The 23,538-nt window shown below is 38.2% G+C and overlaps 1 protein-coding gene across 4 annotated transcripts in view; it reads right to left on the reverse strand.

The window, feature by feature from the left end:
* Positions 1–2,122: 2,122 nt before the first annotated feature.
* Positions 2,123–23,538, reverse strand: part of LOC136877263 (protein bric-a-brac 2) — a 395,003-nt gene continuing 373,587 nt past the window's right edge. Inside the window, exon 6 of one of the 4 annotated variants that reach the window (XM_067151145.2) lies at positions 2,123–2,510. In XM_067151145.2, coding sequence (XP_067007246.1) covers positions 2,257–2,510 — 254 coding nt within the window. In that variant the 3' untranslated portion in view covers positions 2,123–2,256. Of the gene's footprint in view, positions 2,511–2,585; positions 2,832–23,538 lie in introns of those variants that run through there. The other 3 variants (XM_067151167.2, XM_067151160.2, XM_067151157.2) reach the window with 3 other exon arrangements.

Genomic DNA, 23,538 nt, shown 5'->3' on the forward strand with positions numbered 1-23,538 from the left:
AATCTTACACTCACACTCAGCGTGGAGCAGAATTCCTCAAATATGATTCTGAGTGTTAGGATTCTAATCAAGTTGTTATATTTGTTATTCAATCAATCAATCAATCAATCAATCAATCAATCAATCAATCAATCAATACTGATCTGCATTTAGGGCAGTCGCCCAGGTGGCAGATTCCCTATGTGTTGTTTTCCTAGCCTTTTCCTAAATGATTTCAAAGAAATTGGAAATTTATTGAACATCTCTTTTGGTAAGTTATTCCAATCCCTAACTCCCCTTCCTATAAATGAATATTTGCCCCAGTTTGTCCTCTTGAATTCCAACTTTATCTTCATATTGTGATCTTTCCTACTTTTATAAACGCCATTCAAACTTATTCGTCTACTAATGTCATTCCACGCCATCTCTCCGCTGACAGCCCGGAACATACCACTTAGTCGAGCAGCTCTTCTTCTTTCTCTCAATTCTTCCCAACCCAAACATTGCAACATATTTGTAACGCTACTCTTTTGTCGGAAATCGTCCAGAACAAATCGAGCTGCTTTTCTTTGGATTTTTTCCAGTTCTTGAATCAGGTAATCCTGGTGAGGGTCCCATACACTGGAACCATACTCTAGTTGGGGTCTTACCATAGACTGATATGCCCTCTCCTTTACATCCTTACTACAACCCCTAAACACCCTCATAACCATGTGCAGAGATCTGTACCCTTTATTTACAATCCCATTTATGTGATTACCCCAATGAAGATCTTTCCTTATATTAACACCTAGATACTTACAATGATCCCCAAAAGGAACTTTCACCCCATTAACGCAGTAATTAAAACTAAGAGGACTTTTCCTACTTGTAAAACTCACAACCTGACTTTTAACCCCGTTTATCAACATACCATTGCCTGCTGTCCATCTCACAACATTTTCGAGGTCACGTTGCAGTTGCTCACAATCTTGTAACTTATTTATCACTCTATAGAGAATAACATCATCCGCAAAAAGCCTTACCTCCGATTCCACTCCTTTACTCATATCATTTATATATATAAGAAAACATAAAGGTCCGATAATACTGCCTTAAGGAATTCCCCTCTTAATTATTACAGGGTCAGATAAAGCTTGACCTACTCTAATTCTCTGAGATCTATTTTCTAGAAATATAGCAACCCATTCAGTCATTGATGAAGTACTGAGAAATCTATCCTTGAAGATGAGCCTGTTGAGAGTTAAATGGAGAGAATAAATGTAAAAGGAACATTGCAAAGAGGTAGACGACTAGCTGTTCCACCATGTTTCCCACTTAACGTACGGAATGTATTTAATCTTGTAACAAATAGAATGTAATGCACTATTAACACTGTCCATAAGTTCCAGAGGATGTTGGTGACACATATTTCAATATGGAAACACCATGAACATATAAAGAAAGAGCAGAAGGATAACAAAATTCTTATGTGACAACTAATGACAGGGCATCAAGGACCATTATCAAGCACACAAGAAACGCAGTGAAATTTATGTCTGCTTAGCTATGGGTTAAAACTATATGCAGAGAATGATGAAGCAAGTAAATAATGCTGTGTTGTGAAACTCCATTGAATTGTAATATACTAATATATTTAATAAACATTTAGTAACATTTCATCAGACATTCCATTCTTGTAGACATTGTTGTATAAACTGCTTCAATTAAAACTTATATGCAGACCCCCCTCTGCTTAGCCAAAATTTCACAGACATACTGTTAATAGACATTACGAATCGTTAAACATTCACAGTTAAACATTCTTTAGTGAACCTAATACTGCGGACCAAACTGAAGTAGACCTAATAAAAAAATTCTTAATTAATAAATTTATAATTATCTTTAATTTTCATACTGCACAAAGACTTGGGATCCTAATGCTACAGTATGTTCACCTCTGCAACAAAGAGTGATGACAGAAGTAATTAAGTAATTTGATTCTTACATATCTTCTCTCTGTTTCCTTTTTAAAATAATACTGAAACTGACATGTTAAAAGAAGAGGGAAAAAAAGAAAGAAAACCATAACAACTAAATCAACGGCAGGTGGTAGTAATGGTATCAAAGATCAAGCATCAAAAAGAATGCTTTATTATGCAAATTCATGGTATAAAAACTGACAGTCAATGGGACTTGCATAAACTCAATATCAGATATGAAGTATTAATGAAACCTCTTTGTTCAGTTTTAAAGCTGATGATCAGAACACTATCCTATTGACAAATGAGACACAATTTAAGGTATACTGCTGGAATCATTCCCACAAAAGGACAAATTTTTATGATAACGACTATTGTGAGTAGAAAGGCTCCATTTTGTTTTGAAATAGCGGTTGCATTTAGTACACGAGAAGACAGATTCCTGTTTCTGATGTTTGGCTGCAATATGACGAGCTAGGATGGGCAAAGTGTTGAAGGTGTGTTGACACAAGCTGCACATGAAGCGATCTCCAACCAATATGTATCCTGGAGTTCTTGCATTATCTTCACCTAAGGAATACAAGACACTAAAATTAGTTACCACACTAAAACTAAAGTTAAGGGTGCCAAGGGAACAAATTAACACAAATTCTTTATACAACAGAGTGAGTCTCTTTATTCTATGAACAATTTACAAGCCATGGACCATTCTTGTATGCTCTCTAAGGCTGTATTTATTTTTGAAAATGCGATTGCAGTATTGGCAGGTGGCAGTAGGGATGCCAATGTGTTGAGTTCGTATGTGGCGACGCAGATTACCCATGGAGAGGATGGATGGGCAGTGAGGACAAACTTCTGTACCTGCTGGATGAGGTGGAAGAGATAACAAGGCTGAAAAACAAGAGAGAGAGAGAACAGGATTAGAATATATTGATTTTAGAGTCTTCGTCTCAGATTATTCACATAAGTATGTATATTTTGTAGGAACAGAGTTAAGAAAATCTTTGATGGTATTCAATAAAACACTTATTTCCCAGCAGGGGCAGCTTATGGTGCTATGGCACCACCAACAAAGGGAAAAAATGAAAAAAGAGAGAAATTCATAAGAATAATGCATAACAGATTGTTTCAACATGTCTATTCTTGTTCTTTTATTTGAACGGGTGCGCTAACAGGCATGCACTCTGGCAATACTTTTTCTAGGTAGAGCCAAGAATGTTCTGTCTCAGTATTCTACATTCCAACCGCTAGAGTACAGTAATTATTATTATTAATCATAGACAGGCGTATCAGCTCACACTGTTTTTTTTTAAAGATAACCGGTTTTCAGACACTAAGGTCCATCATCAGTGTTAGAATTTAAATTTAATTCCACATGAGTGTATCGTCAAAATTAGTTAAAATGAGTTTAAAATGTAGCCCTGTTGACATTATCTTCACCTAAGGAATACAAGACACTAAAATTAGTTACCACACTAAAACTAAAGTTAAGGGTGCCAAGGGAACAAATTAATAAATTAAAGTTAAAATGAGTTTAAAATGTAGCCCTGTTGACATTTTAAACTAATTTTGATGACACATTCATGTAGAATTAAATTTAAATTCTAACACTGATGATGGACCTTAGTGTCCGAAAACCGGTTATGTTTAAAAAAAAAAAAGTGTCTGCTGATACGACTGTATATGATTAATAATAATAATAATAATAATAATAATAATAATAATAATAAAATACATCAGTACTGTTAATAAGAAATGGCTCTGATATTTTATAATGATTATAAATGGCAGAATGAAACGCAAGTATCTGTGCCAGATTTTAATGCAATTTTACCATCCTGCAAGAAGTTAATGCAAGCAGATTTGAATATTCAAATGTAAGATTCATTACACTGAATGCTGAAATAATACAATCCAAGTTATTATATAAAGTAAAATATACATTTTAAATGTTTGTCATTATTTGTTGAAATTACTGAGTAGCCTATCATTTCAATATCATTTTCTTTTAATTTCACAACAAGTAAGTATCGCTTCAGGGTTCTCAGTGATGATATTCAGTATCTGCATGTGATGGAACAACAGTGTATATTACAGTTTGTGTACATGTAGTGCAGCAGTGGATTCGTGTTTTATAAGTGAATATAGTGTGGAAAAGGTATGAACATGAGTAAAGAATGTGAATTACTCAAAATTCCATTTGTATACAACTTTCATGCAAGGCACTGAGTTTTGGAAAGGCAGCACTCATTTGAACAATAAATACCAAGAGATCTGTAAAAAATAACAAACTATAATTCTTTGAGTCTGGGAATTCAACTGACTCGTCAATACTGTTACAAGGTACCTTTTAAATATTGCATAGTTTCCATAAATTACAGTTTCCTTTGCCAGAAAAATATATAAATTGTTCTAATGAACCATTCCCTCACAGTTTATTGTATATCTAAGCTGCTTTCCACTCATTTATTCACGCATTAAGTTATACTGTAAACTAAACTAACATTTTAAAACACTGAACACAATCCGTGAGCACTTGCTTGGGCTGCCTTATTCACTGCCATATACAGAGCAGCACTTGAGCTTAGATTTCTTAATGAATAAACTGTCATAATTACAAATGATGAATGGTTGCCCTATGATCTGTAATTCATCCCATCTTAAACTTGTTAAGTATTAAAAGGTGGAAGAATATATTATTCCACTAATAGGATAATTTAATTTGTTGAATTGTCATACGCAAGAAATACTTCAGTCCCTCTTCTAGTAAATATGAATAACAGTGTTACTTTTTCTTATACTACTGCCGGATGGGATCCTAACCACTTATCGAATAAATTTGAATGCTTGTTTTGAAGAGTAGCAAGCACGTGTTTCACACACTTCTTTTCTCATTCACCCCTATAATGGATCATGGTGTCTTGTTTCTATGAGTGATAGTGTGCTAGAAACTCTATGAACTGTAAATCAGGATCAGAATTGGATGATAAAGTCACTGAAAGACACTAGAAAATAACTGAGGAAAGAGACGTGATGGCACTGCCAAAGCTACAAAGCTCTGTTTACCGTATTGAACTTCATCACATGAAGTTAAATTTTCTTAACTGGGGCTCTAGAAAATGGATTACTTTTACTGATCACATTTTTTTCCCTTGAGATATTCTCTAAATACTAATGTAACATTGTTAGATGTGAATTTGAAAGAAATTTAATTACATACATGATTTGAAACAATTTAAAACAAATTGAAAGCTGAAAGACAGGATAAATATATTGGCCCCTTTCCATATTCTTATGCGAGAAATAAAAGAAAACAAATCAGTCCATTGTTGAGGGATATAACTCCGTCACAGTCGGTCCCAAGCGGTGTTGAGAAAGGAGGAGGGTTCTGGATACACCTGAGGGTGCCACAGAATAATGCGCTATCTCAGGAAGTAACTGTGAACTACAACGAAGCAGCGAACTATCCAATTCGCAGGTCTAGAGGCCATGAGGAAGCAGCCCTTCCACCACTTAAGAAGCAGCAGGCCAGTTCTCTGCTATTCTGAAATTCCATTACTGAAAGCACACAAAGAGAGACAACTAGACTGCTAAAGAAGTCGATGAACTGGCGAGGATTACGGACCATGATCATATGAACTTGGAATGAAAATAATATCAAGTCCAGCCAAGAAAACAGAGGTATCCTGTGGAGGGAAGCTTATCAGATGACACAAGATGAGAAAGCCTGGTGGTCTCTCAGTCAAACCTTGTCATCGCAAGGTACAAGAGGAACGACTAAGTAAGTAAGTAAGTAAGTAAGTAAGTAAGTAAGTAAGTAAGTAAGTGCAGAGACATAATTATACTTTTGGATACAAAACATTTAGCTCAAAAACTGTAAAGGTTATAAAGCCCCGAGATATAGCTAAAATATACAGTATATAGCAGTTAACATGTTACAAATATCCCAGAGTAGTCCTATGCTATGGAAGTGAAGCATGGCCAATAAGGAAAACTAATGCTAATAGAATTTCAACCACCGAGCTTGATAGCTGCAGTCGTTTAAGTGCGGTCAGTATCCAGTATTCGGGAGATAGTAGGTTCGAACCCCACTACTGGCAGCCCTGAAGATGGTTTTCCATGATTTCCCATTTTCACACCAGGCAAATGCTGGGGCTGTACCTTAATTAAGGCCACGGCCGCTTCCTTCCTACTCCTAGGCCTTTTCTATCCCATCGTCGCCATACGACCTATCTGTGTCGGTGCGACGTAAAGCAGCTAGCAAAGAATTACAACCAATGGCATAAAATACATGAGAAGAACAGTGAGATGTACTTGATGAGATCATAAAAGAAATAAAACAGTATTGAAGAAATTCAAAATTGAATCTACAGAACAATATATACATGGTTATCAAAAAAAGTGGAAAAACCATGTTCGAAGAACAGTTACAGGAAGATTTCCCAGAGAAATTCTCAAGTCGTTCAGTGAAACGTTGCTGAGGGAATGCTTCATAGGATTGCAACAGGCCACTAGGGCTAATATATGAATGAATGCTAAAAGCACAGTCACTGTTGACATACAGAGAATATTTGAAGACATTTGGAGATGAACAACAATCTTTCTCTTAAAGGTTATTCTGGCTCAGTTCATTTAAATATTTGAGAAATATAATATCAGAAACACATTCTAAACTAATGAAGAATAGTTAACAAGAGAAGCTCTGAATAAGTTTTGAATAAGAAACTTCAATTAACATACCTAGGCATGTGACCTTTTGTCAGTTATCAGAGTGAACATGAAACTCTGTTCCTTACACTGGAAATGTTTGTAAAAAACAAAAGGAATTAAGAGATTCAGTATTTTCAATATTCAGTTCACTTATTGTATCCAAAAGAAAAACCACTGCAGGCTGTCATAGAAAGGAATCAACCTCTCAATGTGACCTGAAGTGCTCTTGTGAGATTCACTGAAACTAAACCCTAAAATATAGGAGATTTATTGGTCTTCAGGAAATTCAGGGGGGAGCTCAGGGAAAGTCAACATTTCATTTAAACATGATAGCAGTAGAGGCTACAGTCTTGATCTTTTGCTCTTTGGCTCCATGCCAATCAGTCACAAGAAGATACTGAGATAAAACAAATTTATAAATCTATTATAATGTCAAACTAAGAAGTACATAACGACAGGAAGGTGATCAGTCTAATGACTAAGTCAGCACCTGAGAAGTGATAGTATTTTTTGTTTTTGAAAATACAGGAAGATTAGCATAAAATTTATAAGGGAAAATGAACAGGAAACTAAATATTACAATAAAAAGCAAGATGGTCTCCACAATTTTATTAGTACATATTATTCCAGTACTTAGAGATTGACCTCCGGTTTGTCCGAGTAGATTTTACGTACTTCATTATCTTTCTTACAGGGTTTCCCTACAATATCTTTTAGCATTTATCACATAATTACAGAAAAAAATTATCACAACTTGCAATGTCAGTTTTATTCATTACGAAAACATTCTTTCTTAAAACATTTTGACATAGAATAGCTCTTGGGTAAAAATTCTTGGTTCACAAAGGTTAGAAGGTTATTTGTATACTGACATGATTGATTTTAACTTCTGCACCCTTCACAAGTTTCCCTATGATCTTAGTTATTAATTCAATTGGTATTTTGCATTTTGTTATAACAGCCAACAGCAATATCTTGCAAACTACAAAAATAGCACCCAATTTTATATCTAACATGTCTAAAAATAACATTCTGTTGAGGGGTACTTTTTTATTTTACTTGAACCACAGAAGCAACACATTCAGCAAATGAGGTAGTCAAGAATTAGCCCTATTTTGTTTTACAGAAAAAAATAAAATAAAACTTGAAGGGTTCACATTTGATTGTTTATTTGTATAAATGGGAAGTGCTACCTCACTCTTTATTAGCACTGTTGAACGATGGAAATCTTTTCAGGAAGTTGCACATTAAAAATAAAGGTCAATAATACAATGAGCTCTGCAGAACTTTGCAGTACATAATAAAATGAAAGTGTTTAAGAAAACAGGAGGAAAATAACTGAACCTACTGTGATGTGATAAATCCACTAACATTCTTAGTAATAGCATGTGGAGAGATGAAAACAATTTAGACCCCAGAAGCTATGGCTAAAATATTACCTTCACTCGTTCAACAAAATTGGTGATGACAAGCAAGAAAAGACTGAGTCATTATTTATAACTTTAGAAGGATGTTACAGATCTTTGCCTTCTTCTCTGGAAGTTGCACTGGACAAAACAACAGATTTCCCTTCTTAACCTATTTAGGATGCTCAAATTATGACCTCCTGTTGATTTGTGAAACAGGTTACAAATCTAGAGCAGAAACAATCTTGGTCAGGCAGCAAAAAAAAAAAAAAAACTACAACCTGTGACAATAAAGTTTGGTGAATAGTCCTATACTATCAACATAGATGAACAATGCACGACAGTGACCTTAATGTCTTTCGAAATAGTCCCCTCCCATAACTATGCACTGCTGAGATCGGCAATACATGTCCTCGAAACTTTGCAAGAAGGCTTCCTTGGGATGGTGTTCAAAAGCCTAGTCACGTTTCGTTGAATGTCAGAAATATCGTCACATCTCTTTCCTTTCAAAGTGAGTTTGAGTCGTGGGAATAGGAAGAAGTCTGGAGGATTGAGATCTGGCGAGTATGGGGGATGTTCAAGTTGCACCCCCCCACTTTTTTTGCCATGTACTGTTTGACGATATTGGCTATGTGTGGGCGTGCGTTGTCATGGACAAAATATCATGAACCTTGATGTGCGTACTGGGGTCTACCCTACGTAGACGTTTCATGAAGCGGGTCAAAATTTCAATGTACCGTGCAGCATTCAACGTCTTACCCTCAGGTAGAAATTCCTTGTGGATAATGCCTTGACTATGGTATTGAAAAAAGTGATGAGCATCGTTTTGATGCGAGACTTTTCAGCTCTGACCTTTTTCTGATGAGGGGATTCCGGAGAACGCCATTCCATGCTTCGCCGTTTTGTTTCAGGGTTGTACCTGAGATACCAGGTTTCATCCTCAGTGACGATACAGTTCAAGAAATTTGGTGTTCACAACCAATGCACTAAACATGCACTGTGTCAAACAGACGAAATGCTGGTTAATAGAGCAAACGATGAAAAGCCTTACATCTGATATGTTTTTGACATGCTCTATTGGTGAAAAAGATCTAATTCCCTACATGGGAATTCCATTGTGGAGATTTATCTCTCGTATGCAGTTATCAGACTGTGCCTCTTGCTTCTGATAAGCTCACGTGCATACACCCAGCGTCAGTGGGTAGGGTCTGACACATCCCACTCTGACGAGTCTAGTGTCAGACCTAAGACGAAACGCTGGTTAATAGAGCAAACGCCTGAAAAGCCTTACATCTGATACGCTGTGTCAAACAGGTCTTTCATGGCACACACACACACACACACGATGCTCAACTGAACAACGTTGGGAACAGGTGGTCAAAACCTGCTGCTATGCAGGTGCACCGTTGTATGTCGCCAGTGTTGCTGGATCAACCATTCTGACTTCATTCACCAAACTTTATTGTCACAGGTTGTATATATATATAAAATAAGAGTTTTTTCGGGTACCTTGCTCAGAATTTAAAAAGAATGATAAAGAATAATATTTCTGTATCGGTCAATACCAAAGTAACAGAGAAATGCAATTTTTTATTTTCCATAATTTCTGTCTGTATGTATGTATGCGCATCATGAGAAAACGGCTGAAGAAAATTGAATGAAAATCAGTATATAAAGTTGGGGAATAAGTCGCTACAATCTAGGCCATAAATAACTTTATTCACGCTGAGTAAAATGGTAGTTCAGGGGAGGGCCTAAAATGTATTTCTCAAATATTTATGTTATTAATGGTCCTAGTGATAAATACTACATAACTACCACCTATGATAACAGAGATATTCATGAATTCGGATTTTTGTTGCTAAGTTCATATCAGCGCCAAACCAAGAGAAAATGGGTACACAGAATGTAATGAAAATCGGTATGTGAAACTGGGAAGTAGGGAACTACAGTCTAAGCTATAAACAATTTTATTCACCCTGGATGAAATTGTAGTTCAGGGGAAGGCACCTAAAATTTAATTTTTAAATATCTATGTTATTGGTCCTATCAAAAAGTAGTACATAATAAAAGTTAGAGAGAATACAATTTCAGATCATTTATGTTTTATTCCATTTTGATGATGATGCTTGTTGTTTAGAGGGGCCTAACATCGAAGATCATCGGCCCCTATTTATTCACTTTTACCGTACCAAGTATGATAAGAGTGGTATTTCAGAGTCAGAAGTAAACTAAATGTGCAGGCCTACAATATCAAAAGCGCATAACATTGATCAACAATAAAATTACATTGTCCATTGTTGTTTAGAGGGGCCTAACATCGAAGGTCATCGGCCCCTATTTATTCACTTTTACCGTTGCCTCTTATGCTGCCACTCAACTCCGATAGATGGGAAAACTGCTGCGTACCAAGAATAACAGCCTGACTGAATATTGGCAGGAAATAGCTGGAGAGTTAGAAAACTTTCTTCTTTAGCATGCTGTTCCTCTGGTTCATACCTTTCCTGATACTGCTGGTACGTAACACTCTGGTCCATCATAGTATTCCAATTATTTGATCCCTACTCCGATGCGCTGTTTTGAAGGAGCAGTGTGCATATTTAAGGCAGAAGCTCAATTAGTAGTAATAGTAGTAGTAGTAGTATGACGACCTTGTCTAGAATTACAATTTAGGCCTATTCCAAATTATAGCACCACAATTCACTAAGTAACTACAAATTCAACCCTGAAAAGAGCCATTTCTTAAGAAAAGTTTCTTCCTCCTCACTTTTATTAAATTCTACATTCATTTTGTTCCAGTGAAGAGGGGGTTTCTCCTCTGGATTGGAGGAAGAATATGCCTCCAAGTCAGATAGTTTTTTCTGCTGCCAGTGTGGTGAATTGAGATTTTCCGCTTCATCGGGTACTCTTAGGAAACAGATTAGTACAAGGATATAGTTTTTGCCCTGGGACTCTCCACTATTCGACCCCCCCAGCCGAAAAAAGATGAAGAGTGTTAACGGATCAAGGTTGTCTGCGTCTTGGTCATTCCAGCTCTGGAACTTTGGATTGTTAGATTGGAAGCATAGTACTGTTCGTTAAAAGTGAGAAAATGTGTGGTTTTTCATTTGAACGAGTATTTCATATGAAAGCATTGTTTTTAATCGCGCCATTCCTACTGACGTCATTGTAATGAGCTATGTTCATTTCAGTTGGGAAAACTACTAAGACAGACTTTCTGAGGATGTACTCGTAAAAAGGCATCTTGATTGTGACTGATGGTAGGCAAGTGGGCCTACCATTACAATTAAAATTCCCTAACCCAGTCTTCATAATATGAGAAGAGATGTTTGGTGACTATCCAGTCGCGTTTCTAGGGTAACGTTAAGAGCTATGCAATTTAATACAATCTTGCTCACAATGTGTACACTACCTAACCTAGAATTCTGTAGCGAAGCATGGGTACATCAGCTAGTTCATACAAAGAATGATCTGTATCACACAGGCTTTCATTACTATGAGCTATTCCCACATTATCAAATGACTAATTTGGATATATGTATTACAGCTGTATGAAGAAATAACACCAATATATTCAACAAAAGGGAACAGAATGGGTACTGTGTTCCACCACAGAAACATGATCTTCCTGTGACTTAATATTGAATAAATTTAACCAGAATGTCTTACCGCACCCTCCACTCTGACCGAACATTGTGCCATCTGAGTTCCTACTTGTTTTGGTCTTCAAAGTAGGTGATTTCAAGACTGTGAAAATAACTCCCGCGCAATCACTCCTCTGCCTTCATGCCTGCCCATTTTTATGTCTTCTTCTTATCCATTAATGGGTGTCGGCAACCACATGTTGCATTTCTGTTTTATTGGTTGCTGTGTATAGCAGACAGTAATAAGCCCTACCCATTGTTTTATATTGTGTAGGCACTAACTCTTCGGCACTCTCAGAAACAGATGAGTAGAGGGGCATAGTTTCTTTTCCCGGGACCCTCATGGACTTGCCCTAAAAAAATATTTAAAAAATAAAAAAGAGCCAGACATTCTCTGTGCCTTCAATCTACACTTTTTAACTGTAGAAGGTATATTTGGAATTCTGCAAGATATGTCCCAGGTATGCAATATATTTTTTTTTCATTGTAATTAGCAGTTCTCGATCTTTATTCATACATTTAAGGACTTCTTCATCAGTTACTCTTGCTGTCCAAGGTACTATAAGCATTCTGCAGTAAGTCCACATGTCAAAGTCCATGATTTTCATTGTAGGCATTTTAAGTGACCATCGCCAACATCATACAGAAGTATAGACCAGATGTAAATTTTACAAATCTTACTCTAAGATTGACATCCAAATATGTATATGCGAAGACCTTACAAAGTAATGTTTATGCAGACAACACATTAAAATGAACAGAAAGGATCAAAATTTTCAGGTCAACCTAAACTTTTTCTTTCTGTACAGCTTTTCTCACATTCTGTGTGTGAAATGTGCCACACGTGGTGTTGTTGTTTTTTTAATTTGCTTTACGTCGCACTGACATAGATAGGTCTTATGGCGACAATGGGATAGGAATAGCCCAGGAGTGGGAAGGAAGTGGCCATGGTTTCAATTAAGGTACATCCCCAGCATTTGCCTGGTGTGCAAATGGGAAACCATGGAAAACCATCTTCAGGGCTGCCGACAGTGGGGTTGGAACCCACTATCTCCCGGATGTAAGCTCACAGCTGCGCACTCCTAACAATTGGTTTTGGCTCTGTTGTATGGCCTGACATCCTTCCTCATACCAACCCACGTGAAAGCACATATTCTCTATTCCATGTATCTGTGGCGGTTGGTAGTGTGGTGTGTGTGTTGTGTGAATATGAAAAGAAGAGTACTGGGACAAACACAAACGCTGAGTGAATGTGTTAAAATCGACATAGGAGATAGGTCATCAAGAGTTCCTGTCCTGGAAGGCAGTTGCTAAATTTGTTAACAGTAAGATATCTTCCTATTGAATTGTAATGGAATTTTAGCTGATGATGTGATGAAAGTACCTGCTGAAAACAAAACCCCTCATTTGTGTGTGCAATTTTTTAAACAAATAGTCAATTCCTTTCACTGAAAATTACCCCCCCATCAAATTATTAAAAAAAACCTCTTGTCTTCATAATTACCTATGAATGATTCAATACAGCTATTAAGGAAAAACACAGGACTCTAAAAGAAATAACATAAGATTGCTGATATAGGAGCTTAGCCATGATTATGCTCAGCTTGGCAGCTGAGAACAGTGACCTGTTCCTGTAGTACTTGTGCACCGCTTGATTGCCTCTGCAACTGTGTAAACAGTTCAGCAGCGCACCTTGGGAAATGCTGATGAGGTCACTTTGTGTGTTCATTAGGCACCATTTGGACTAATGACATTAGTCACTTCCAGGCAATACTCCTGCAGAGAGAGAGAGAGAGAAGGGGGGGGGGAGCAAAGGGGGAAAGATCATCCTGTGAAGCTTCTTCTTTTTTGCTATTTGCTTTACGTTGCACCGACACAGATATGTCTTACGGAGACGATGGGATAGGAAAGACCTGGAAACTGGAAAGAAGCGGCCGTGGCCTTAATTAAGGTACAGCCCTGGCATTTGCCTGGTGTGAAAATGTGAAACCACGGAAAACCATTCCTGTGAAGCAACATGAGCAGATGACTTATCCCACCTACAACATACTGTACCCTATGGGGATGGATCCCAGGACCCAAGAAACATAACTCATAATGCATCAGAAGGACATGACTGGTTGTCGAACAGGAGACCCACCACAGAGAGAGGAACTCGCCTGGCATGCAGGACAAAGAAGGCCAGGCTAGGCGTGGCAAGAGAAAAGAGATAGCTATTGCTTGAGGGAGCAAGAAGGAGAAACTTTGAATTTTCAAACCATCTATCCCAAGGGGAAAAATGAACGTAGTAAATGCTGTAGTGCCAGCTTGATGGCTCTCATCCAGGACTACCAGCGTGGAGAAGAGGCTAAACTTTTGTGATTTTTGCAGAACTACAGAGATTGACAAGAAATAAAAGTACAAACCCTTGAAGGATAAATTAATGATGAAAGAGGACAAAACAATCAGCCATAGTATGTCTCTGAAACCATGAGGATGGTTGAAAACCAGTGAAGGGAAGTGGGTCAACCTCGCGCAATACACTGCATGGTCACAGGGGATAACCACCTTCGGTTTGCCGTAGTGTCACCCACGTGAACTTAGCAAGCTCAACATCTCGATAATGTGCAACCAAATCTGCAACACGTGAGCATACAAAAATGTTATTGAGGTAGAAGATTACTCTGTGTGACTGACCACAGGTTCTGTGCAAGAACAGCAGAGCTAATTTAAGGCTTTCTAGGAATCTCATGCGAGTGGCCATGTTGGCAGATTTGAAATAAAGGAGGGTCAGTTCTTTACCCATTGCTCAGTGAGCAATCTAGCTTGGAGGGTGAAACCTATGTCCGTCGACTTAAGATTTTGCTCAAGTGAGAGACCTTTGTTTGACAGATTTCTGTCAGCCAGTTGTGTAATATATACGGTGGAAATAACTAGACATTTTATCAATTAAGGAAGAACAGCATTAGTAATCTGTAGAATGGTGTCAAACTAACTACAGGAGAACACGGGGCGATATTAATAGCCCATGATATCCTGGACGTCACCAGAGTAATTTTTTGTTAGTGTGTGTAGTGTGAAACAGTAATTGCAAATATTAATCCAATGTGTGATTGTTACATTTTTATAGTTATATACCAGCAATCCAGGGAATTGAAGGACTTCACTACTACTGTTATGTGTAGCTCCAATTAAGATATTCTATCACACCATTCATCTGTGACCTCTCTGTTACTTCTCAAATGTTGTCTTCAGCTCATGCTTGGATTGCTAGTGCTGTGCCAGCATACAGCGAGCTATCTGGTGATGCATGAGCTTACCACTACAGTAACCAACGGTAAAGCATTCGTAAATTCAAACCCTCATTATTGTAGAAGACTTCCTCATGAACAGTAGAGATTTTCTTATGAAGACGCGGAGCAAAGTTCTCTGCGAAATGTAAAGAGTTTCACCTTGTTTTCTTGCAACGGCATAAGCCCAAAAGCCTATATCATGTCTATAAGTACAGGTTGTGAAAGCATCAATGTTAACAATCGTTTTCTTGTTACTGATTTGAATGTCTCAATCATTATTATTATTATTGTGGGACTGTGGACCCCTTTGATCTCAGACCTAGGACTTTTATAGAGAATAGAAAGGCACTCCGGTCATTTGGGAGAATATACAGTCTATGCTGGTGGTACATCAATGCAAGGACTAAGTGTATGATGGAACGTGGGGTAAGAAAAGTTTTTGGCAATTACGAATCTTGGAATGGTAGGCAGGCCTCGTTCATAGTGAACCCAAGACTGAGAAGTGAGTGACTGGAGAGAGAAATAGCCTGAATAAATGAGTATGAATCTAATCTAATTAATGTTATTTGCTTTACGTTCCACTAACTACTTTTTAAGATTTTCGGAGACGCCGAGGTGCCGGAATTTAGTCACACAGGAGTTCTTTTACGTGCCAGTAAATCTACCGACATGAGGTTTACGTATTTGAGCACCTTCAAATACCACCAGACTGAGCCGGGATTGAACCTGCCAAGTTGGGGTCAGAAGGCCAGCGCCTCAACCGTCTGAGCCACTTAGACCGGCAGTATAAATCTAACGAGACCAATGATGAAATGATGATGAATTTGAGAGAATATAAATTGGCAATGTTGATATTTAAAATGTGCGATATACCGGGCGAGTTGGCCATGCGGTTAGGGGCGCGCTGCTGTGAGCTTGCATCCGGGAGATAGTAGGTTTGAACCCCACTGTCGGCAGCCCTGACAATGGTTTTCCGTGGTTTCCCATTTTCACACCAGGCAAATGCTGGGGCTATACCTTAATTAAGACCATGGCTGCTTCCTTCCTACTCCTAGGCCTTACCTATCCCTTCATCGCCATAAGACCTATCTGTGTCGGTGTGACGTAAAACAAATAACAACAACAACAACAAAAAATCTGCGATATGAATTCCCACAGCTGTTTGAAATGAAATAGCTAGAAAGGGTCAGTCAATATATTTTTGTCGAAAGTGAAAGTAATTTTATCTGTCTTGCCAGCAAACAAAGGTAGAGCTTTGATTACTTATTAGTCCGGTAAGCTATGAATGAATCTGTCCCAGCCAACTAAAGGTCTTTGAAGTGGACCCTATTAAAGAAACAAAGTCTTCTTAAGACAATTCCAATTGTCAGATCAGATGGTGGAAATTTGTATTACCCACATATTTCCTATTGATTAGTCTATGTACCAGCAACCAGAGTACTTATTTAGACTATCCTATAAGTTGTAAAAATGAAGATGCTTGAGCTGTACAGCGTATTAATGGTTTTGATAAGATGTTTCTGAGATAAGAATAACTACAGCTGAAATAAAATACATGCGGCAAACAGCAGGTGTCACTAAGTATAACTGTACAGAGTCAATCAGGTCTCTCAATAAATGTATACCTAAAGATTGTCTAAAATAGTTTTGCTTCATTATACTTGTGCACCTTATAACAACAGAAGAAACATCATTAGTCAGAGATATCCTCTTTTGTTTGGCTGAGGTCACCTGCTACTACAGGATGGAGTAGACCATCAACATTGTGTGCTGGGTGGTAGTAAATAATACGACTCTCTAAAGGAGCTAACCCCTTTAGCTGGAGGAACTCCCTTAGCTGTGTGGAGGAAATGCCATAGAAATCCAGTGCAGCATCTGTTCTCCAGGTTAGTGGTGAGCCCACTCTCTATGAAGTGTCAAAGTGGATCAGGACGAGACACAGTGGGTAATTTCTAGCATCCAGCCGGCCAAAAATAATATTTTCAACCCTTGTCTTTGGTGCGCATTTTCTGTGAGTAGTGCCTATAAAACTCTTGAATACAGTAATTAAGTACTGAAAAGTGGCGCTGTCTGATTATCTAATCTCACCGAAGGTCTAAAGTGGCTCTCCTTCGTCAGGGCATCATATTCTGGCGAGGCGAGCGCGCAGTTATTATTATGTGAGGGCTCAGTAAAGACGTTAGAACTAAATATTTCTTTAGCTTGCAATGTGATTATATTAGATGAAGGTATGTATTTTTATATAGAATGTAGCATTTTCTGAAAATTACTATATTGTTGTCCGAAATATGCACTTAAAATTCAGATACACGGTGTTCAAGCGCTACCTAATTACACAAATTTGAGCTGACTTTCAAAATGGATTGCCTTTGATTTCCGCAATGAAAGTTTTTGGATGAGTTATGTATACTTTAATGAATAGAAAACTGTGACGTTTTGCTGCGACCAGGCACGACCATGAGAGTAATTAATTTTTTTCAAAAGCCATGTACTCTGTAACCCGGAGGTCGGTTTTCGAGCTGTTGAGGAACAGCAGGGAATATAAGCGGAACGATGACATTGCGAATGTTGTAATTGAACATTTAGGCTTTGAGGATTGTTCCGAGGATATATCCAAGTCAATAAGGAAATCTGTCAGTATTTTGTGTGCTGAAATTCGATCACGCTGGACAAAATATAGTAGAAAAAGGGACAAATTGCTGAAGTACAATAAAAGTTGGTTCGAGCAGAGAATGAGCCTTGCAGAAGGACGTGCATCACAACAATGTCAGGATGAGCCTGCCAGTTCTATAGCTCATTCCATGTTAAGAAAACAGTATTGCTCTTATGACAACAATGTTGCCATATCGAACGGCTCCGCTCAGCGCCATCACGGGAAAACAGCGGCACATAAATTTGTGAAATTCAGTATGTAAGTTCAAGACAAAAGGCTGAAGAAACTAAGCTACAAATTACTTTTATGAACTGAAGGGGACGTGGGGTTTGCAGGGGCCACGGGCCACTTTTGGCTTGTACAGAATCAGAGGTAAACTACGGCACATAAGAAACTTCAGCAGTGAAATATAAGGCAAACTGCGGGAGAAAATAGACTATATTATGGGCTCGAGAGGCAGGGGATGTATTTAATTGCATTTAATAAATTTATCCAGACAATAAAAGCTAGAAAACAGATGCAGTAAATAAATACTGCAGATGACTACAAAAGATCACCGTATTAATGTTAAAGAAATAAATCACACACGTAGGCTTATCACATAACTCTCATTCAACACAATACATTTACGCACTGATTTAAAGTCTAAAATACACACCAATAACTAAATACTGTAGATGACTTCACTACAGAAGTTCAGGAAGAAAATGCGTCTATTGGTTGATATCCGATGCAAAGTGCTGGCAATACCAGTGATGGAAACCACTAGTAGACTCTTCAGAGAGGCTTCCACTTCTGCGGATATTACTGGAGTAGATATAATTTTAATAAACCATCTATGTACCATCGTAGAAACTCTTTCGTGTGGGTATGCGAATAATAAAGTGACATTTGGCATGTACGCAAAGGAAACTATACAATTGTACTTACAAAAATATAAATCGTACTACATGCCTGTAACTTTGCGCAAACTCTTGGGTCATGGAGAGGAGGTCATTAGGCACTGGACAACTCTCTGAGGAAGCTCAGGAGACCAGGAATAAAGATAATAGGAAACCTTCCACAAAAAGCACAAATACTGACCTTTTCCGTAGGCTGCTTATATCATCGGACCCTTACATTACCAGCTTAGGGAAATCAAGGAGGAGGAAGTTGATTCCGCTCTCACGAGAAGTGCTCAACTTACTGCCTGTGCCTCCTGTATCTGGTTCTGCCGAAGGAGATAATGACAGTGACGATAGCGATTCTGATGTAACTGTATCTAATGAATAAATTGTTTGGCAAGTACACGTATTCCTATATCTATTTTAAACATTCTAAACCGCATGTCCCACTAACAACATGTTTAATTTCTTAAAGCTATAACGAAAAATGATTAAAATTACAAAGACTAAATTCTATTCCTGGCGTAGTAATTTGTTCTTTGTACTTGATTGACCACACACTTAATTATCTCCAATAATAGCAGTTACATACTTTTATGTAAATCGGTCCATTAGTTTCCGATATACTATTTTTGGCCGGCTAGATTCCTGAAATTACGCACTGTGCGAGAGGGTGAAATGGATTCACTGCCCAACCCAGGAGCTCCCTGGACAAGGGTGATGAAAGTAGTAGTAGTAGTAGTAGTAGAATAAGAAGAAGAAAATTATGATAGCTGTTGTATAAGTTAAAGGACTATCACTCAAGGTATTCATGTATGAGCTAAATTTTTGATACCTGTATGCATATAATATCTGGAATTTACTTACTGGCTAACAGAAACAGACTGGTACACGTCAGATTACAACACAGATATATTTATCTTGTTAATAGAATAAAGTATGTGAGCTACTTTAAAAAAAATCTTATTCTCTGCCTTTAATTTTTATGACAGCAACAAGTTAAACACATATAAATTACTTCAGAATGAATATTAAGAAATTCAGAAAATCCTATACGTTACAGATTTATTCAATGGAATTATCTCCATAATGTCCGGCTCCATGTTTAAATGGTTAGTGTGCTGGCCTTTGGTCCAGAGTGTCCTGGGTTTGATTCCCGTCTGGGTCAGGGATTTTAACCTTCATTGGTTAATTCCAATGGTTTGGGGACTGGGTGTGTGTGCTGTCTTCATCATTAGAATTCATCATAGGTAGGGCGCCATTCTCACAGACGCGCAGGTCACCTATACGGCATCAACTCAAAAGACCTGTACCAGGACTCTTCGGAGGCCACATGTCATTATTATTATCACTATATCACCATAATGTCCACCTTCTTGGCTGAGGGACCTGTGTTCAATTTCCAGCAGGGTTGGAGATTTTAATCGTAAATGGTTAATTCCCTTGGCTCAGAGACTGGGTATTTGTGTTGTCCTGAAACTAATACACCACACACAACACTATCCTCCACCAAAGTAACACAGTGTTTCCCATACATGGTAGATGCCATCCGCCCTTTCCAAGAAGTCTACTTAACAAGGACAGCACTAGGCTAGCAAAAGTAGATCCAACTCGTGAACTCAAGCAAAATATTAAAAAGAAATAGATGAAGTGGAGTACATTACAACAGACATGCGATCTGAACAGTTCAAAATATTGGAATGTGAACAGAAATACAGCGGTATGATACAAGTCAGCTACTGTAGTATACAATAAGTGATGGTTGTAAGAAAGAGATATGGGAAGATCAAATATCAGATAAGGAAGTAAATGAACTACATCAAGCATGGTAACTGCCTCTGTTTTTTCCACTGAAATGAAAGACCTTGAATCAAGATGTGGGAAAGTTAATGTAGTGAGTTGCCATATGAGAGCAATAGTATTTTTGTAACAAGGATTAAAGTCCATAACTAAAATTAGCCTTACACCACTCAGTTTTCAAGATAATTTAACTGGAAGACAGCTACAGATGGATGATATAATCCATTCAAAAGCTGGTTAGTAGATGAGTAGTATGAATAACTGCTGGTAGAAGCAAATTAAATAAGAACACTTTCATAAGGTTACCTATCTTTTTTTTGGCTTTTTCACAATTATCTGGGTTTGGCACTTTGTGGTTTTAGCCCAGTTTTATGACCAAATGCCTTTCCTGACGCCAACCCTATATGGAGGAATGTATCGACTATTGTGTATGATTTTGAGGTTTGCAGTGTGATGTGTTGCGTGTATATTGTACGTGCATGTTCATAAAAACTAGAACACCTTGAAAGACTAGAGATAGGAAGTTCATATTTTTATTTATTTATTTATTTATTTTTTGCTAGGGGCTTTACGTCGCACCGAGACAGATAGGTCTTATGGCGACGATGGGATAGGAAAGGCCTAGGAGTTGGAAGGAAGCGGCCGTGGCCTTAATTAAGGTACAGCCCCAGCATTTGCCTGGTGTGAAAATGGGAAACCACGGAAAACCATTTTCAGGGCTGCCGATAGTGGGATTCGAACCTACTATCTCCCGGATGCAAGCTCACAGCCGCGCGCCTCTACGCGCACGGCCAACTCACCCGGTGAAGTTCATATTCACAGGACATGTGCATTAGTATGTTCTGAAGAAATGATTAGCATCTGAACCATGTCGGCCCTAAGGTTCAAGGTCCACATCGATATCTCGGTGCACCACCACTGACTGGTAAAATGTGCCTGCGGCTCTCGTCACTATAAACCAAAAGTAATGGATCAATGTGACTTGAGCAGATGTATGCGAGAACTGTACCATCAAATAAGTGAGTTTGAAAGAGGGCGCATTATTGGCACGAGAGAACGTGATGCATCCATCCGGGAAATTGCTGCTCGTGTGGGACGAAGTGTGTCGGAAGTGCAATGAGTGTGAATGTGCATAAACATGCTAGACTGCAATGGTGTATGGAACGACGTCACTGAGGACAGGAATGGCAGCAGACAGTGTTTTCGGAACATACTGATGAACATGTCCTGTGAATAAGAACTTCCTATCTCTAGTCTTTCAAGGTGTTGTGTTGTTTATGAATATGAGTGTACAAATATACATACAACACATCACAGTGTTATTAACACGTTACAAAGAAATATTTTCAATATTCACCTAGGTAGCGGGGTCGTGTGAGAACAGTGGAGGGCAAATTATCTAAGGCAGACTTAGCTGAAGGAGAATAGGAGGTGAAAAATCATAATAGAGTATAAAGGATTATGGAGACACTACTGAAAGATATGAATCACTTTTCTTCAGGGTGTATACAGGGGGACGGGGTACATTGTAAACCAAATCTAAAAACTTGACCATATTGAAAAATGAAATTGTGTATGGCCTTTAGTGCCGGGAGTGTCCAAGGACAAGTTCAGCTCGCCAGATGCAGGTCTTTTGATTTGACACCCAGAGGCGACCTGCGTGTCGTGATGAGGATGAAATGATGATGAAGACGACACATACACCCAGCCCCCGTGCCAACGAAATTAACCAATTAAGGTTAAAATTCCCGACCCTGCCGGGAATCGAACCCGGGACCCCTGTGACCAAAGGCCAGCACGCTAACCATTTAGCCATGGAGCCGGACACTTGACCATATTAATGGCTTGACTACTTACAATTAACAAAGCGGATCAAATTATCTCCCGTTTTTCAGTGTAGTGAGATTGTCACTATCCCATGAACATCATAATTGTACAGGAGTTCACAGTATTGAAATATCTGCCAAACAAATGAAGACCAGAAGAAGTTACATGCTGTTATTAAAAAAAAAAAAAGTATTCATTTGAGTTGAGATTTTGGAGATTTCAACAAAAGAAGTGATATGATCCTTACACACATGGGGTGTGTGTGTGTGTGCACGTGCGCGCCAATGTTGTGCAGTAATAATGTAGTAAATGACACCATAATATTAACCCCTCGAAGGTCACGGCACAATATATTGCGTGTGGGAATTTGAAGTGATATATTTTCGTAACTGTATGTCTTTGGACAAAGATTGAAAAACGGATAGCTCCCGACATCTGTTGGCTATTTTCTGAAGTTGTTAGGTTATTGTTATCACCATGGGGAGTGCTGGAAATGAAATGTTTTTAAGCAGATGTCGTCAGCTTTAGCGAGTCACTTGCAAACAGTTGAAAATGGTTGCGCCAAGTCAAGCTGACTTGCGTACAAGCGACGATACAGTTCGTGAAATTCTTATGAATGATGAAAGTGATTGTTCAGTATTTGAAGACAGTGATGAAGACGATGTAGGAGGTATATCTGGAAATAATTCAAATGGTGAAGAGTTAAATGAAAGTGAGGATGAGGTCTTAGTGAGGATGAGGTCACCTATGAAGCAAAAGAAAGGTAAATAAAGCACCTTATTCCCCCAAACGAACCAGGAAGAAGACCACCTTTAAGAGTGTGCCATGTGTGTGTGCACACATCAAGAAGGGAGAAAAGAAACACGAGGACTATCTACCATTGTGGGATACCAAAAAAGTTACTAAAAATGATGTTTCACAATTTTTGTGCTTAAACTAGTGTCTGATGTCTTGTTAACATTCTGTGTTAAATTCATTCATTTCATTAAAATATAATGTCTCTTGAGGGTTGTTTTACAAACATGTGCAAAAACCTAAATTTTGGGGTGTGCAGTGGGCTACGAAACCTGACTCTCAAAGGGTTAATAACAGTGAGCCAGGATATTCCTGAATGATGGGATTTGGAAATAAAATACCTTTTCTTTATAAACCTATAAATTATGTGAATTCAAGGTTTCTCTAAAACAACTGGTGACAGACATCAAAAGCAAGGAGAGAAAGAGTGAAGTTGGTGGTAATCATGTTCTACTGCCAGTTTAGAACTTTTAACCCGCGGTTACTCCCTGTACCTTTCTAACAGCTTGTGTCAGTCATTTCCATTATCTTTGAAAACCAAGTACCTCAATACATTATCAGGCGTGACAGTGCATGTTTGGTGAGCAGTGTGCTCAGTAGGAGTAAC

Source organism: Anabrus simplex, chromosome 7 (genome assembly GCF_040414725.1).
Source record: "Anabrus simplex isolate iqAnaSimp1 chromosome 7, ASM4041472v1, whole genome shotgun sequence".
Lineage (NCBI taxonomy): Eukaryota > Metazoa > Arthropoda > Insecta > Orthoptera > Tettigoniidae > Anabrus > Anabrus simplex.